Raw genomic sequence first — 18,768 nt, forward strand, 5'->3', positions numbered from 1 at the left:
ACCTACACAGAGAGGTGGGGCCAAATCCAAAGCTGAACCCCGGGAGCTGTGCGAACAAACAAGAGAAAGGGAAATCTCTCCCAGCAGCTTGATTCTGTGTGTGATTTTGTCTGTATAGCTTTGCTTTTACCATTTGGCCTAGGGTTCAGTCTGTCCATCTTTTTTTTTTCTCTTTTTTTCAGTATGCTTTTTAGCACTTGTTATCATTGGTGGATTTGTTTTTTGGTTTGGTTGCTCTCTTCTTTCTTCTTTTAAAATTCTTTATTTTTTTATTACTTTATAAAATTTTTTTTAATAAAGATTTTTAATTTTAATAACTTTATTTTACTTTATTCTATCTTCTTCTTTCTTTCTTTTTTTTCACACTTTTATTCTGATCCGTGTGGATGAAAGGCTCTTGGTGCTCCAGCCAGGCGTCAGGGCTGTGCCTCTGAGGTGGGAGAGCCAAGTTCAGAACATTGGTCCACCAGAGACCTCCCAGCCCCACGTAATATCAAATGGCGAAAATCTCCCAGAGATCTCCATCTCAATGACAAGACCCAACTCCACTCAACGACCAGCAAGCTACAGTGCTACACACCCTATGCCAAACAACTAGCAAGACAGGAACACAACCCCACCCATTAGCAGAGAAGCAGCCTAAAATCATAATAAGGTCACAGACACCCCAAAACACACCACCACACGTGGACCTACCCACCAGAAAGACAAGATCCAGCCCCATCCACCAGAACACAGGCACTAGCCCCTCAACCAGGAAGTCTACACAACCCACTGAACCAACCTTAGCCACTGGGAACGGACACCAAAAACAACGGGAACTACGAACCTGCAGCCTGCGAAAATGAGACCCCAAACACAGTAAGTTAAGGAAAATGAGAAGACAGAGAAACACACAGCAGATGGAGGAGCAAGGCAAAAACCCACCAAACCTAACAAATGAAGAGGAAATAGGCAGTCTACATGAAAAAGAATTCAGAAAAATGACAGTAAAGATGATCCAACATCTTGGAAATAGAATGGAGAAAATACAAAAAACCTTTAATAAGGACCTAGAAGAACTAAACAGCAAACAAACAATCATGAACAACACAATAAATGAAATTAAAAGTTCTCTAGAAGGGATCAATAGCAGAATAACTGAGGCAGAGGAACGGATAAGTGACCTGGAAGATAAAATGGTGGAAATAACTACTGCAGAGCAGAATAAAGAAAAAAGAATGAAAAGAACTGAGGACAGTCTCAGAGACCTATGGGACAACATTAAACACACCAACATTCGAATTATAGGGGTCCCAGAAGAATAAGAGAAAAAGAAAGGGACTGAGAAAATATTTGACGAGATTATAGTTGAAAACTTCCCTAATATGGGAAAGGAAATGGTTAATCAAGTCCAGGAAGCACAGAGAGTCCCATACAGGATAAATCCAAGGAGAAACACGCCAAGACACATATTAATCAAACAATCTAAAATTAAATACAAAGAAAAAATATTAAAAGCAGCAAGGGAAAAACAACAAATAACACACAAGGGAACTCCCATAAGATTAACAGCTGATTTCTCAGCAGAAACTGTACAAGCCAGAAGGGAGTGGCATGATATACTTAAAGTGATGAAAGGGAAGAACGTACAACCAAGATTACTCTACCCAGCAAAGATCTCATTCAGATTCGACGGAGAAATTAAAACCTTTACAAACAAGCAAAAGCTAAGAGAATTCAGCACCACCAAACCAGCCTTACAACAAATGCTAAAGGAACTTCTCTAGGCAGGAAACACAAGAGAAAGAAAAGACCTACAATAACAAATGCAAAACAATTAAGAAAATGGTAATAGAAACATACATATCGATAATTACGTTAAATGTAAATGGATTAAATGCTCCAACCAAAAGACACTGACTGGATGAATGGATACAAAAACAAAACCCGTATATATGCTCTCTACGAGAGACCCACTTCAGACCTAGGGACACATACAGACTGAAAGTGAGGGGATGGAAAAAGATATTCCATGCAAATGGAAATCAAAAGAAAGCTGGAGTAGCAATTCTCATATCAGACAAAATAGACTTTCAAACAAAGACTATTACAAGAGACAAAGAAGGACACTACATAATGATCAAGGGATCAATCCAAGAAGAAGATATAACACTTGTACATACTTATGCACCCAACATAGGAGCACCTCAATACATAAGGCAAATACTAACAGCCATAAAAGGGGAAATCGACAGTAACAAAATAATAGTAGGGGAATTTAACACCCCACTTTCACCAATGAACAGACCATCCAAAACGAAAATAAATAATGAAACAGAAGTTTTAAATGATACATTAAACAATATGAATTTAATTGATATTTATATGACATTCCATCCAAAAAGAACAGAATACACTTTCTTCTCAAGTGCTCATGGAACGTTCTCCAGGATAGATCACATCTTGGGTCACAAATCAAGCCTTGGTAAACTTAAGAAAATTGAAATCGTATCAAGTATCTTTTCTGACCACAATGCTATGAGAGTAGACATCAAGTACAGGAAAAAATCTGTAAAAAATACATATACATGGAGGGTAAACAATACACTACTAAATAACCAAGAAATCACTGAAGAAATAAAAGAGGAAATCAAAAAATACTTGGAAACAAATAACAATGAAAACACGATGAGCCAAAACCTATGGGATGCAGCAAAAGCAGTTCTAAGAGGGAAGTTTATAGCAACACAATCCTACCTGAAGAAACAAGAAACATCTCAAATACACAATCTAACCTTACACCAAAAGCAATTAGAGAAAGAAGAACAAAAAAACCCCAAAGTTAGCAGAAGGAAAGAAATCATAAAGATCAGAAGAGTAATAAATGCAAAAGAAATGAAGGAAAGATAGGAAAGATCAATAAAACTAAAAGCTGGTTCTTTGAGCAGATAAACAAAATAGATAAACCATTAGTCAGACTCGTTAAGAAAAAAAGGGAGAAGACTCAAATCAATAGAATTAGAAATGAAAAAGGAGAAGTAACAACTGACATTGCAGAAATACAAAGGATCATGAGAGATTACTACAAGTAACTCTATGCCAATAAAAAGGACAACCTGGAAGAAATGGACAAATTCTTAGAAATGCACAACCTGCCAAGAATGAACCAGGAAGAAATAGAAAATATGAACAGACCAATCATAAGCACTGAAATTGAAATTGTGATTAAAAATCTTCCAACAAAAAAGCCCAGGACCAGATGGCTTCACAGGTGAATTCTATCAAAAAATTAGAGAAGAGCTAACACCTATCCTTCTCAAACTCTTCCAAAATATAGCAGAGGGAGGAACACTCCCAAACTCATTCTACAAGGCCACCATCACCCTCATACCAAAACCAGACAAAGATGTCACAAAGAAAGAAAACTACAGGCCAATATCACTGATAAACATAGATGCAAAAATCCTCAATGAAATACTAGCAAACAGAATCCAACAGCACATTAAAAGGATCATACACCATGATCAAGTGGGGTTTATCCCAGGAATACAAGCATTCTTCAATATACACAAATCAATCAATGTGACACACCATATTAACAAATTGAAGGAGGAAAAACATATGATCATCTGAATATATGAAGAAAAAGCTTTCGACAAAATTCAACACCCATTTATGACAAAAACCCTCCAGAAAGTAGGCATAGAAGAAACTTACCTCAATATAATAAAGGCCATATATGACAAACCCACAGCTAACATCGTCCTCAATGGTGAAAAACTGAAACCATTTCCACTATGATCAGGAACAAGACAAGGTTGCCCACTCTCACCACTATTATTCAATATAGTTTTGGAAGTGTTAGCCACAGCAATCAGAGATGAAAAAGAAATAAAAGGAATCCAAATCGGAAAAGAAGAAGTAAAGCTGTCACTGTTTGCAGATGACATGATACTTTACTATACTGTAGAGAATCATAAAGATGCTACCAGAAAACTACTAGAGCTAAACAATGAACTCGTTAAAGTAGCAGGATACAAAATTAATGCACAGAAATCCTTAGCACTCCTATACACTAATGATGAAAAATCTGAAAGTGAAATTAAGAAAACACTGCCATTTACCATTGCAACAAAAAGAATAAAATACCTAGGAATAAACCTACCTAAGGAGGTAAAAGACCTGTATGCAGAAAATTAAAAGTCACTGATGAAAGAAATTAAAGATGATACAAATAGATGGAGAGATATACCATGTTCTTGGATTGGAAGAATCAACATTGTGAAAATGACTCTACTACCCAAAGCAATCTACAGATTCAATGTAATCCCTATCAAACTACCACTGGCATTTTTCACAGAACTAGAACAAAAAATTTCACAATTTGTATGTAAACACAAAGGACCCCGAATAGCCAAAGCAATCTTGAGAACGAAAAATGGAGCTGCAGGAATCAGGCTCTGTGACTTCAGACTATACTACAAAGCTACAGTAATCAAGACAGTTTGGTACTGGCACAAAAACAGAAATATAGATCAAAGGAACAGGATAGGAAGCCCAGAGATAAACCCATGCACATATGGTCACCTTATCTTTGATAAAGGAGGCAAGCATATACAGTGGAGAAAAGACAGCCTCTTCAATAAGTGGTGCTGGGAAAACTGGACAGGTACATGTAAAAGTATGAAATTGGAACACTCCCTGACACCATACACAGAAATAAACTCAAAATGGATTAAAGAGCTAAATGTAAGGCCAGACACTCTCAAACTCTTAGAGGAAAACATAGGCAGAACACCCTACGACATAAATCACAGCAAGATCCTTTCTGACCCACCTCCTAGAGAAATGGAAATAACAACAAAAATAAACAAATGGGACCTAATGAAACTTAAAAGGTTTGGCACAGTAAAGGTAACCATAAACAAGCAAAAAGACAACCCTCAGAGCAGAAGAAAATATTTGTAAATGAAGCAACTGACAAAGGATTAACCTCTAAAATTTACAAGCAGCTCATGCACCTCAATATCACAAAAAGAAACAATGCAATCCAAAAATGGGCGGAAGACCTAAGTAGACATTTCTCCAAAGAAGATACATAGAGTGCCAAGAAACACATGGAAGAATGCTCAACATCATTAATCATTAGAGAAATGCAAATCAAAACTACAGTGAGGTATCATCTCACACTGGTCATAATGGCTATCATCAAAAAATCTACAACCAATAAATGCTGGAGAGGGTGTGGAGAAAAGGGAACCCTCTTGCACTGTTGGTGGGAATGTAAATTGATACAGCCACTATGGAGAACAGTATGGAGGTTCCTTAAAAAGCTAAAAATAGAACTACCATATGACCCAGCAACCCCACTATTGGGCATATACCCTGAGAAAACCATAATTCAAAAAGAGTCATGTACCAAAATGTTCCTTGCAGCTCTATTTACAATAGCCAGGACATGGAAGCAACCTAAGTGTCCATTAACAGATGAATGGATAAAGAAGATGTGGCAAATATATACAATGGAATGTTAGTCAGACATAAAAAGAAACGAAATGGAGGTATTTGTAGTGAGGTGGATGGAGTTAAGAGTCTGTCATACAGAGGGAAATAAGTCAGGAAGAGAAATACAAATACCGTATGCTAATACATATATATGGAATCTAAGAAAAAAAAAAAAAGGTCATGAAGAACCTAGGGGAAGCCGGGAATAAAAAGACGCAGACCTACTAGAGAATGGAGTTGAGGACACGGGGAGGGGGAAGGGTAAGCTGCGACAAAGTGAGAGTGGCATCGACATATACACACTACCAAATGTGAAATAGATAGCTAGTGGAAAGCAGCCGCATAGCACAGGGAGATCAGCTCGGTGCTTTGTTACCACCTAGAGGGGTGGGACAGGGAGGGTAGGAGGGAGGGAGACGCAAGAGGGAAGATATGGGGACATATGTATATGTATAACTGATTCACTTTGTTATAAAGCAGAAATTAACACACTATTGTAAAGCAATTATACTCCAATAAAGATGTTAAAAAAAAGAAACTAAAAAAAAAAAAAGTGAAAAGTACAGATATATTAAAAATTATTCAGTTAAAGTATTAAACTCAAAAGTAAAATAATTATGCACAGTAAGATTATTTTAAGTAAGATAAAATAATAGTAAAGCTACTTTATTTTGTGAAAAATAAGAAAAAAGAAAATATTTATAAAGAACTAATTTTACTAACCTGACTAATTTTTCTTTGCTCTTGTATAGCTCTTTGAATTGCCTGAGATACTTTCTCTTGATCTTTTGCGTGCTCAGTCTTCCATAACTCCCTTTCTTCTGCATGGGCTTTTTCCAAATTTTTTCTTTCTTCTTCTATAGCTTTTAAAACTGCATCCTTCATCGCTTCTTTCTCAAGCTTCAAAACAAATAATGACCAAAACAAAAATATTTGAATGAGTGACCACAACAGTTCCTTGAATAAGACAGACTTGAGTTAACCTTAAAAACTCAAAATTTTGATCCTATAGGGCTTATTTCTGACATTGTTTTTTTTTTTACTCATATGTAATAACTGCTGTAAAATAAAATTAATTATTTGTTTTTACACAAATAACCAACTCATTTCCATGGCATTTCTAAACTTCAAAGAAACCAAGTCTTAGCTTAAAGTAGCAGTTTTCAAGCTATTTTGTCTTAGGATCTCTTTACACTCTTAAAAATTACAGAGGACTGCTAAGAGCTTTAGTTTATGTGGGTTATACATATTAAGATTTACCGTATTAGATAGTCAAACCAAGAGAAAATAAAAATACTTATTTATTAATTCATTTATAATTAATAACAGTAAGTGTATTATATATTAATAAATACTGTATTTTATGAAAAATAACTACATTTTCCAAAATTAAAAAGTGAGAAGAATGTTTGTAAACCTCCTTACTATCTGACTTAATAGAAGAGAGCCTAGATTCTTATACCTGCCTTCTGTATTAAATCTGTAATGATATTTTTAGTTGAAGTATATAAGGAAAACCCAGCCTCACAAAGATATGTAGAAGAAAAGGGAGAATTATTTAGTAGCCAGCTAAGATCACTGTAGATATTCTTTCTGATTCCACACCAAAACTTAACAAGGGGTAGTTCTTAAAGGTAAGTTGCAATAAGAAAAATAAAATCATGTCAATAAATTTTTGGACTCTGTTACATTACAATCTTTTCTTGAATTTTGAATAAATCCTTTACGTGTTCTTTAAACATTTTTTATTTGGCAAACATTGATTCAATGAGTTACGCATCTCCTCCAGATGTTGACACATTTCGCTATATTATAACCAAAAAAGCCACATTTTTGTTAATACCACCATCAATCTCATCAGAAGAGTCTTTATTAAAAAGTAGAAATAAATTTTCTAAAATTCTAATTTTTTTTTAAAGCTCGAATTTTATCATTGGCTACAAGAACTGTCAGTTTTTGTCCTTAAGGTGCTGGGCTCACTCTGCTTATTTTGGACAAAATGTCTGCCAAATACTAAAGTCTGTATAACCCTACTAATTCAGTAAAATGGCGTTCCATGAAAACAGAGCCTATTTCAGTTGCAACTCAAACAGCTGCACAAGAATTTTCCTCAAGAAACCCATCATACATAGTAAAGTCCATGGACCTCCCACTCCTGAGAGACTTAACCACTTTTTTTCTTGATTCCAGTTCACAACCAAATTTGACAAAAGTCATTAAAGCTGACAGTCACCATTTTTTGAACTCCTGTTTTATTGCACAGTTCTTCTCCTAAATTACTCTCTTACTATGTTCACCAGTGCCTTCCATGTTGTTTAAACCAAATGATATTTTTTGTTTTTTGTTTTAGTCCTTACTTTCATGATCTCAAAGCAACATTCTATATAGTTGATTATTTCTGATTTTGTGAAGCCCTCTCTTTTCTTGGTTTTCATGAGAGCCTGCTGCTTATATTTCTCCTATGCATTTTGCTGAGTCTTTTCAATTCTTTGTAACTTCTTCCTTCCTCTGGATTTTAAATTTTGGAGTTCTTTCAGGGCTAAGAACTTGGACCACTTGTTACTCTACTTGTTACTCCTTTGAGGTAATTATACATGAAAATAATTTCCATGGCTACTATTACCATCTCTCTGCTGGAAAACAAAAAACAAACAAAAAATCATACTAACCCATATTAATATCTTCAGGAGATTCCTATCTACCGAGCTGTAAATGCCATATAGATTTAGCTGCCTACTTGACTTTATCATCTAGATATATCACAGGCAGCTCAAACTCTATACCAAGGAAATAGTTTTACTTTCTATGTTGTTGCTGAATGAATATTCTGGCAGTTCACAAATTGACCGCCTCATCCACACCAAATATGTTGATTCTATCTCCTAACTACTTCTAGAATTTGCCTATTTCATTCCTTTCCAAGCTACTACTACTACTCTATTTCTGCCACTCACTATCTCTTATGCAAACTTCAGATGCACTCTGTTAATTCTTTCCCTGCCTTTGGCCTTTCTTGCTCCAATTTCCCAAAAATTAGTGTCAGTTACCATTATGACCCACCTATACTCAGAAATTTCGATGTGTCTCTACTTACCTATGGAATAAAATTCAAACTCACTATTCAGAATGTTAGCCATCCTTCAAGGCTCAGTTCAAAAGAAATTTATTGTTAAAAACTCCTATGGGGGGCCTTCCCTGGTGGTCCAGTGGCTAGGGCTCTGTGCTCCCAATGCAGGGGGCCTGGGTTCGATTCCTGGTAGGGGAACTAGATTCTACATGCCACAACTAACTAAGACCCAGTGCAACCAAATAAATAAATAAAACAAACAAACAAAAAAAACTCCTATGAATGACATGGAAATACTATCTATATACTCATAATTATTTAATGCATTCCTTCTCACCTTATTAGTACATATACAATGTTTTTTTACCTGATTGTAAATTCTTTAAGAAAAAGACAAAGTCATAGTCACTCTTGAACTTCCACCTCAGCACAGTCATCTGTACCTATGAGACTTTCAACGTTTGTTTACTAAATTTAAATCTAAATCCCAAACTCGACACTCAGTGCTATATTTGTGTTAAAAAATTAATAAACAGAAACCTCAATTAAATAGTGTCAGGAGACCATAAGGCCAAGCCCTCACCTTATAAGTGCTGCGACAATGGCAGAGTCCAACAGGGAGAAGACAGACTCCTCTACTTCCCCAGCAAGAACTCAGCCAATGAAATGCCCTGGATGCTGTTTACCGCAGCCCTCCCAACTTCCTTTTCCCCTGGATAAAGCATTCTCCCTTGCTGTATGGAGACTTGCATGTAGCTCACCATGGTTGCAGACGCCAAACTGCAATTCTCTGCTGTTCCTGAATAAACTCATTATTGCTGGAGAAATATCTGGCAGTCTATTTATTTTAGGTCAACACTTTGGTGACCCATATGGGGACCAGAGAAGACCTCCGAAGGCTCTGGGGCTATTGAACAGATGTGGTACCCACAACTGAGCCCACTGTCGCTCACTGCTTTCTTGCTGACCTTGGAGTTTGAAGGTACGTCTTTCTCCTAGATCCAAGCTCATGCCCTCTTTGTGTTTGAAGCTCTCCAGGTTTTATTCAGAATCTTTTTTAAGGTTTCGTCTTTCTGGCTAAGGCCTTGTTCTGCATACATTTGGAACTCTGGTCTGATTTTGAGATAAGACTGTTTCAACCGAAGCTGGCTGGAAATGCCTTCAGCCCATTCCTTTGGGAATAGGGACTTCTTCACTGAAAAGTGTATTGGTTTTTCAGCCTTCGGCCTATTCCTTTGGAAGGGGCTATTCTCTGGAAATTGGCTGTAAAAGCCTTTGGCCTGGCTCCTCTAGGACCAAGCTGTCTCCTTAGAACTGGCTGGTATTAGTTTGCAAGCTTTTTGAGCTGTAAGTTTATTTAAGCTGTTTAAAAATTGTTCTTTTATTCTAGAGAAAAACCTCTGAGAAATGGGATCCCAGTTAACTAAGTATTTTGAGGGCGCTACCCCTACAGGGACTCCAGCCAAACTGATATTTAAAAACCATAGTTCCTACCCCTTCAAGCTCACTTCTGACTAAAAGGACCGACCTGACCAAAGGCAAGTTAAAATATCAGTGGCTATTATGGGAAACTTTTGAAATCCCCAAACTTAATTTCCTTAAAACTGAATTAGATCACAATAGCTCAAAAATTTCCAGAACTGAGTGGTATCTTAAGGCTTCCCAATATTATCAGAAGCCTAAAACTCTCTCTCTGCAAAATAAGATTTTAAGATTAACTGAGGCAAACCAACAATTAAAGAAAGATGTAATGGCTCCCAAATCCTCAGGTTCTTCTTCCTTGGCTTCTTCTGGTACCATCTCGTCTCTCATCCTTGCATCCTCATGGCCAGACTGTGCCTCTGGTGCCTTCTTCCTCCCACCCTTCTATGCCGCTGATGCCTCCTCTATACCCCATACTGATTATCCTGTCAAACTCCTTCTTCCTCCCACCCTTCTATGCCGCTGATGCCTCCTCTATACCCCATACTGATTATCCTGTCAAACTCCTTCTTCCTCCCACCCTTCTATGCCGCTGATGCCTCCTCTATACCCCATACTGATTATCCTGTCAAACTCCTTCTTCCTCCCACCCTTCTATGCCGCTGATGCCTCCTCTATACCCCATACTGATTATCCTGTCAAACTCCTTTTCTCTAAAACTCTTCCCACCCCCTTTCCCTCTGAACTTTTCAGAATTTTTCCCTATAAAATTAAGCCTTCTGAGGACCCAGAAGTTAAACTCTTAATTTCCTATATTCTCTGGACTAAAGCTGAACTGAAAGCCATAGTCAAATATTTTCCCAAAGTAAACCAAAGATCCTCACAGATTTGCTGAGGAATTTAATATAGTCATTCAAACTTATCAACCTTGTTTCTCTGACTCATATCAGCTGGTTCATATACTTGTTGGTTAAGGCCAGGCCCAGCATAGGATGAAAACCGCTAATTGGGAAAATCCTGAAAGGTCTAACTTATATGGTCAGGCTCAGGCAATCGCTAGGTGGCTTCATCGAGCAGTTCCTAGGGCTTTACCAAAGCCTGTTGATTGGAACAGAATTCAGGCTTGCACACAAACATTGGATGAACCTGTTCATGACTACTACATGACTTCAGACTGCTTTTAAAGAAAATTCTGGTCTTCCCTCAGATGTTGATTCCACCTGGGCAGCTTTTAACTCTGTGCTATTAATGGGCTGGACTGGGACATCTTCCCTTCTAGTAAAAAGGACTAGGGTGAAACGGAAAACTATCTCTATTTCAGACTTAATTAATCTAGCAAACCAGCTCTTTCACACTCTACATGAGTCACCTAAAAGGAAGAACACCATATTTCTTAATCTTCAAATCCAGCAAATGAAGATTCCTGAATGAAATCAAAACTTTCCCAGTTTCTGCTATTATTGCAAAAAGCCAGGACACTGGGAAAGATTGTTACAAATTTAAGTGTTTGAGTGCCTTCAGTCCTCTAACCAGCCTTTCCAATGTCCTTTCAATTCTCAATAACGGGGCTTTGAGGAATTATAGGGGCTCTTCCCAGTTCTCCCTCTTAATCGGCGAGAAATATTTCTCCTGATTGAGGATGAACCTCTTCCTGTCCTGACACCGAAGGCACAATCTCGGTGTTCAACCCCACTACTATAAAGCAGCCCGTGCCGTGGTTCAAACAGTGGGGATCGCTAATGAACTTCACGTTTGAGTCATGGTCTGTAGATTTCATAGTGCACTGAAAGAAGCCTCCCCTCGCAGACCAGTTACTCCCTCTTCTGTGGCTAAAGTACTTTTGGAAAAGATTGTCCCTACCTGAGGAGCTCCTCTCAAACGAAATCCATTTTACTGGCTAGGTGCTTCAACAAGTTTGCACTGTTTGGCCAGTTTTACAACGTTTTCACTATGCTTACCACTTTCAATCCTCTGGTTTAGTTGAATGCACTAACAGCATTATTAAGATTCAGTTAGAAAAATTTGTAGAGGCCCTCCAAATACCTTGGTCAAAAGCATTGCTGTTGGCCTTCTAAATCCCAGATCCACCCCTTTTGGAACTCGTAAACCCTCACCCTTTGAGATAGTCACAGGACACCCAATGCACTTGGCTCCTGCCTCTTTTAACCCACAACTGATAAAAGGAGAGGTACTCCAATATTGCAAAGGCCAAGTTGTTTCCATTAAAAATAACCATGCCCTGGTAGAGCAATCTTTTCACAGTGCGCCTCTGGGAGTTGATGACCTTAAGCATCACATCTTGCAACCTAGAGATTTTGTCTATTGGAAAAGACACTTCCAAAAGAATGCTCTTCAACCTCACTGGAGAGGCTCCTATCAGGCACTGATAACCAACCCTTGTGCCACCAAACAACAAGGAATAGACTCTTGGATTCACATGACACACCTAAACAAAGCACCTAACCCTGACTGGACCTGTACATCATCTGGTGACCTGAAAGTAAAGATTTCTCAGAAATGAAGCAGATGACATCTGATGAGACAGCTTTCCCAAGATACCCAGGCCAGGCCTCTTAGAAGTTTGTCACCAAACCTTTGATGATGACATAACACTTCAGATGATCTCCAATGTCTATAATCTTGATAACATATAGACTTCAGAAAATGGCCTAAGAGGTCTCCCTCCTACTCCTCCTTGTTACTTGAATGTGACTGCAATAGTTTTCCAATCTGCACTTTCCCTCTGACATGAGACACCACACCCAGAAATTGAGGGACAAAAAGAGCTAAAACTAGAAACCTTGATTCTTGATCAGTGGTGCTTTCAGAAAAAGATCTTGATCAAAGGGGAAAATGTAAAAAAATTCATAAACAGAAATCTCAATTAAATAGTGTCAGGAGATCTATTTAAGGGGGAACTCTCATGCCCTGCAACTATAGTAGAGACCAACCGGAAGAAGAAAGACTCCTCTTCTTTTCTGGCAGTGACTCAGCCAATGAAAAGCCATGGACTCTGTGTTTCCTGTAGCCCTCACAACTTCCTTTCCTCTCTATAAAAGTGTTCTCCTTGCCATGTGGGAACTTGTACATGGCTCGTCATGGTTGCAGACCCCAAATTGCAATCCTCTCCTAATCCTGAATAAACCCATTTTTGCTGGACAAATATCTGACAGTATATTTCAGGTCAACATATGTACATATTAGTATACATATACTTAACATCTATGAATATACTACCCAGATGATCTATTTCAAAGTTGACTTTAAAAACCACATGCCTTGATACATACATACATATATACATACATACACACACACACACTCATTACTTGTATGATATCTATCAAATACCAAGTGGATATTAGTGTTCCTATGTAGATATATTATTTTAAACAAGTGATTAATAATCTAAATGTAAAGCATTTCAACATCATCAGTATCTTGTGTAATGTAAATTTAACAAGAATATGAACAGTAGAAGAAAAAAATTTTTAATTTTTCTGGAATGAAATATTTTTAGAAGTAGATTGACTATACCATTAATAAACTCAGTTTGTTAATTCCACTATTTACAAAGAAACTGATTATTACTGATGGGTCTCTATCAGGCAAATAATTAGACATAAAGATGACAAAAACAATTCTTATATGAGACCAACAACATTCATTTTAGGCTTTGATGTGGGGGTAAACATAACAAAAGTAGAACTATAATTGAAATTAAGCTACAGAATAAATTTTTCAGAGAGAAATACCTTTGCAGCAGATGCTAATGCTTCTTTATTTCTTTGCCTTTCTTCCTCCAAACATTTTTCCAATATTTCCTGTAAATGATAAAACAGCTAGACATTAAAGTATTATTTGAGGTAACAGAACATTCTTTCCACAGTCCAAGCAAACTTAAAGTATTACCTTCTGTTCTTGAGATTGCTGAGTCAAAGCTTCCTTTATTTTTTCTTTTAACAGTTCCTTCTCTGTGGCAAGCATTTCAAGGAGCCTCTGATGCTACAAGGAAAGATAACTGCATTATGATTATGGCTCTGAGACTGATAATCTATCAACACGGAGAACAGCTGGTAGAATTCATTTGCAGTAGTTACTAGAGGAAACAAGAAAGTTTGCTAAAATGAAGGCTTAGGAGCCAAAAAACCTGAATTCACCTTTCTTCCATCAGTCAAGATATACTTTTTTTGCCCCCAAACTCAATAAAGTACATGACATAAGATCTAATTTAAAACACATTCCAAATATGAAGTGAATCAGAAAATGATTAAATGTCCTTTCCTAAAATTAAATTTGGAAAATTTACTCATTAAAATTATTATTAGCTTGCAGTAAGAGAGCAATCAGATTATAACTGATGTTTGCCTGATGAATAATTATCTTAACAGATTATTTGTGTTTCTAGTAAAGTACTGTTACAGAAATTGAAAGATGATTGTTCTCATCTCAAGATTTTACCATAGATTCAAAAAAATAAATATATGAAAACGGTCAAAGGAATATTATATGATAGCTAATGTTAAAGAATATAGAGTTCATGTATTTATTTATATTCCAATATACTAATGGAAAAGCACACAGAGCCATCAGCTAATTATCATGGACTAGACACTTGGAGTTTGAACGAAGTCTTCTTAAGAAAGTTTAACATTTGTAGCCTCAATATCTTCAACATAGATAAGCCAGATACTTGTTCTGAACGGTGCTCTTAGGGAAAACAAAACATATATACATATACATATACATATACATATACATATATACATATACATATATATTCCAGTCACATAGATTTCTCATTCAGTTACTAAAGGCAAGTAAGATATTTTCTCAGATTTAGAATGCCATTTACATAGAAGTCTCCTTTAAATATAAACCAACTCTGACACCCAATATTTTAAAACAGATCTATGTCATTCAAAGTTGTTCTGATTTAAAACATTTTTTAGGCAGGCAGTCTACATTAAGAGTAAGTGACCAAATAGTCAGAAAGTTAAGATAATCTATTATTCCTGTTTTTAATTTTAATGTTTTTTTTATCTTTATGTTTCAAGAAAACAAGAAAAATTACAAGAAAAATGTGTTTTTTCTTTAAAAACAAATCCAAACTGTGATATAAATCATGACACGGTGATGGGAAATTATTGGTACCATATGAATTTGTGAAAAGCATTTGACTAATAAATCAGTAGGCTTAGCATATGATATGTAATAATAACTGAGACTTTAATGTATTCTTTGAAAGTCTAGATGCGCACAGAATTTCATAAAGTCAGAAACAATACCTAATCCTATTTATAAAACACGCGTGATAAAATGTGTTTTACCAGGCAAATAATTAGACTTCAAAATGATAAATATAATACAATTCTCATATGAGACTGAAAATATTCAATTTAGGCTTTGCGATGGGAGTAAACCTAACAAAAATAGAACAAGTAAAAATTATTGGAATTAAACTGCAAAATAAACTTTTCAGAGTCATCAATAATTTTGAAAATGATTTCTCCTTAAAATGAACTGTTACGTTAATAAGTCAGACTAATCAATAAGTAATTAACTATAGGTAGGCCATGTTTTTCCAGGGGTCCAACAAGAACTAGTCAAAGAGGATAACATTAGCTAAAAATGACAATGCAATGTTTAGAAAATTCATTCCTGAGTTTCATTTCTTAATTCTGACAGTACACTATAATAGAAGACTATTTTTGAGCTTGTTTGAGCCAAAATAAACCTCACATTGTCATTTGAAAGAAGCATCCTACATAAAATATGCCCTAAGTAAAATCATAGATCTACTTGAGAAAATACAAGGTGACTGACTTTAGATAGATAGATAGATAGATAGATAGATAGATAGATAAAAATAGCTAAATTTTTTGGACCACTTTAAAGTTTCAGACACTGTTAGAAGTGCTTTACATGTGGTTGTACCATATTAAACACCACAGACTGCTAAATCAGATGACATTCTTCCTCATTTTCAGATGAGTGATCTGAGACCCATAGAGGCTAAGTAATTTACCAGCTCTTAAATGAAGAGCTTCAGCAATAATTATATCTGCACACTCATGTTCAACAGTAGTAATCACTTAATAGATAAAAGCAGTGCCACTATTACCTAGTTACTAAAGCTACATAATATAAGTAGTATGTCTGGTAAGACCTCACTTCCATTTGGCTTTAAAAGAATTTGAATAATCTATGCTTTTGATTTTGTTCTTTTCAGAATAATATTAAAATAAGATAATTTCTTGAATAAATATCAATTGATATTAGGAAAGATGACTCAGAAAGATGCTGAATGGTGTGGCAAAAGTTTATGTCTTAAATAGTTAATTTGTAAAGTGAATGATCCACAAGCGGCTAATCAAGAACCATATAAAGTTCAATAAAATATACTGCTTTTGCAAGAATCACATACATTCATCGTGAAAAATGTAAAGAAGTGAAAATCATCCAGGGTTCCATTACCCAAAGAAAATCACTGATAGCACTTAGACAAACGATCTTCGGGAGAGCTCTCTGTGTATTTAAATACGTAGATATACATAAACATTTTATATAATATGTTTATAATACTGCTCTGTAATCTTTTGCACTCAGGAAAGGTACTGACATATTTCTATATAAATACAACTATGCTACTTTTTGTTTTATTAAATTAAATTTACATTTTATCACTGTGCTATCTACACACATTTATGTTGTCTGCAATATTTCAGTTTAAAAAAAATCTTGATTTTTATGCATGAATCTTTGTGAACTTGTGAATTACAGTCTTATGAAAAATTCCTAGAAGCAGTATGAGCAGGTTGAAAATTGAGCATGTTTTATATTTTGATGCATACCTTCAAACTGTACTCCAGAGAGAAAATACCAAATTACAAACAATAGCAGGACAAGGGATGAGGGGGATGATCCTAGAGAACAGAATCATGGACTATAACGGCAGCTAACTAAGGAAACTGTTCCACTGGAACAATATCCTATAAATGTTGATTTTCTATTGGTCTTTTCTTTCTTAAAATTGTTTAAATTATAAAATAAATCATAAATCTTCATGGTAGAAATTCAACTATATATTTTAATATCTTACTTTTAAATTAAATTGTCCTAAAGGAAAGTTTACCCTCATATACTAATTTGTAAATTATTACATATCATTTCCCTATCAACTTGTCCATCTCTCTATGTAAATTTATAAATTTGCTAATGTATTTTTTCCCAACCATCATACAAGAAATATTTGCTTGGTGTGTACCAACACCTGACACTGTACTAGTTTCCAGGGATGCTGCTCTCATGGACATTAATGTCTAATAGACAATCCATGAAACATAAATACATTTTCTTATATCTGACTTGTAGAACTATTTTATAAAACAAATTTTCTTCAACAAATACCATAACAACTAATTTTTTCCCAAAACACATGTAACTTTTTAAAAGTAGGAAGTACCAAATATGATTTGGAAATAAATAAGTAGAAATAAACTTTTAAAAATACAATACATAAATTTTAAATAAAAAGTTCTAATAGAAAAAAGATACAGTTAGCCCTCAGTATCCATGGGGGATTGGAGGTCCAACTAATTATAAGTGCTTTTACAGGAACAGATGGCAATAAAAGAGAAGGTGGCCATAATAATTAAGACCTCAATTATTACAGTACAATATTCTTGCCTTTCATTTACTAATATTAACTATTTGTGGATAAAATATGTCTACAGTGAGAAACAGATAGTTTACGACATATAAACACCTCAGGATAGTGCCTGTTAAATAGTAAAATTTAAATGTTAAGTGCTATTATTACACTACTACTTATGCTTCCTTTATATATTTTGGTAAAATATATATATAACAAAAATTTCCATTTTCACCAATTTGAAGTGGACAAGTGGCATTAATTATACTCACAATGCCATACAACCATCATCACTATTTCAAATTTTTTTCATAATCCTCATCAGAAATTCTGCGCCCATTAAGCAATAACCTATTCTTCCTCATCCCAGCCCCTGGCAACCTCTAATCTGCTTTTCATCTCTATGAATTTGCCTATTCTAGATACTTCATATACATGGAATCAAACAGTAATTGCCCCTTGTATCTGGCTTATTTCACTCAGTATAATGTTTTCAAGGTTCATCAGTGTTGTAGTATGTATCTGAACATCATTCCTTTTTATGGCTGAATAATATTCCATTGTACATACATACCACTTTTATTTATCTATTCACTTGTTGAGGGACACTGGAGTTGTTTCCACTTTTCAGCAATTATGAATAATGCTGCTAAACATTCACGTACAAGTATCAATAAATAATATTTGCAATACAGCAATGTACAAAGGTTCCAATCTTTCCATATTCTTTACAATATTTTACTTTCTGCTTTTTAAATTATTATTACTATAGTCATCTTGGCAATCTCATTGTGGTTTTTATTTGCATTTCACTATTGACTAAGCGTGTTGAACATCTTTACAAATGCTTCTACTTCTGATACTATAACTACTCCTTTTCAACTATTACTAATATTGTCTGTACAAGAAGGAAAATGACTGGAGCTCTTTTTGCAGCTTTTATAGGGGACAGTAGTAGAAGGTGCACTGGATTTGAGGTTTGTTCATTGACATATTCTTCCAGAAGTAGGAATGTCTTTCCTCTCTGGGCCAGAGATTATTTTAGTTATTTAATCACAATAAGCTAGAAATTATAAAGTATCAACCTTTGGCCAAAAAGGTTTCAGACTCCCTTTATTATATCTAAAATAAAGTATAA

The 18,768-nt window shown here is 35.4% G+C and overlaps 1 protein-coding gene across 6 annotated transcripts in view; it reads right to left on the bottom strand.

The window, feature by feature from the left end:
• The window catches only part of CCDC91 (coiled-coil domain containing 91), a 371,744-nt gene that overhangs the window by 98,474 nt on the left and 254,502 nt on the right, over positions 1-18,768 (bottom strand). For all 6 annotated transcript variants that reach the window (XM_007175702.2, XM_057557084.1, XM_057557080.1 and 3 more), the window contains 3 exons: positions 13,889-13,981; positions 13,732-13,800; positions 6,211-6,387 (listed from right to left, as the gene is read on the bottom strand). In XM_007175702.2, coding sequence (XP_007175764.1) covers positions 6,211-6,387; positions 13,732-13,800; positions 13,889-13,981 — 339 coding nt within the window. The remainder of the gene's footprint in view (positions 1-6,210; positions 6,388-13,731; positions 13,801-13,888; positions 13,982-18,768) is intronic.

This window comes from Balaenoptera acutorostrata, chromosome 11 (genome assembly GCF_949987535.1).
Source record: "Balaenoptera acutorostrata chromosome 11, mBalAcu1.1, whole genome shotgun sequence".
NCBI lineage: Eukaryota > Metazoa > Chordata > Mammalia > Artiodactyla > Balaenopteridae > Balaenoptera > Balaenoptera acutorostrata.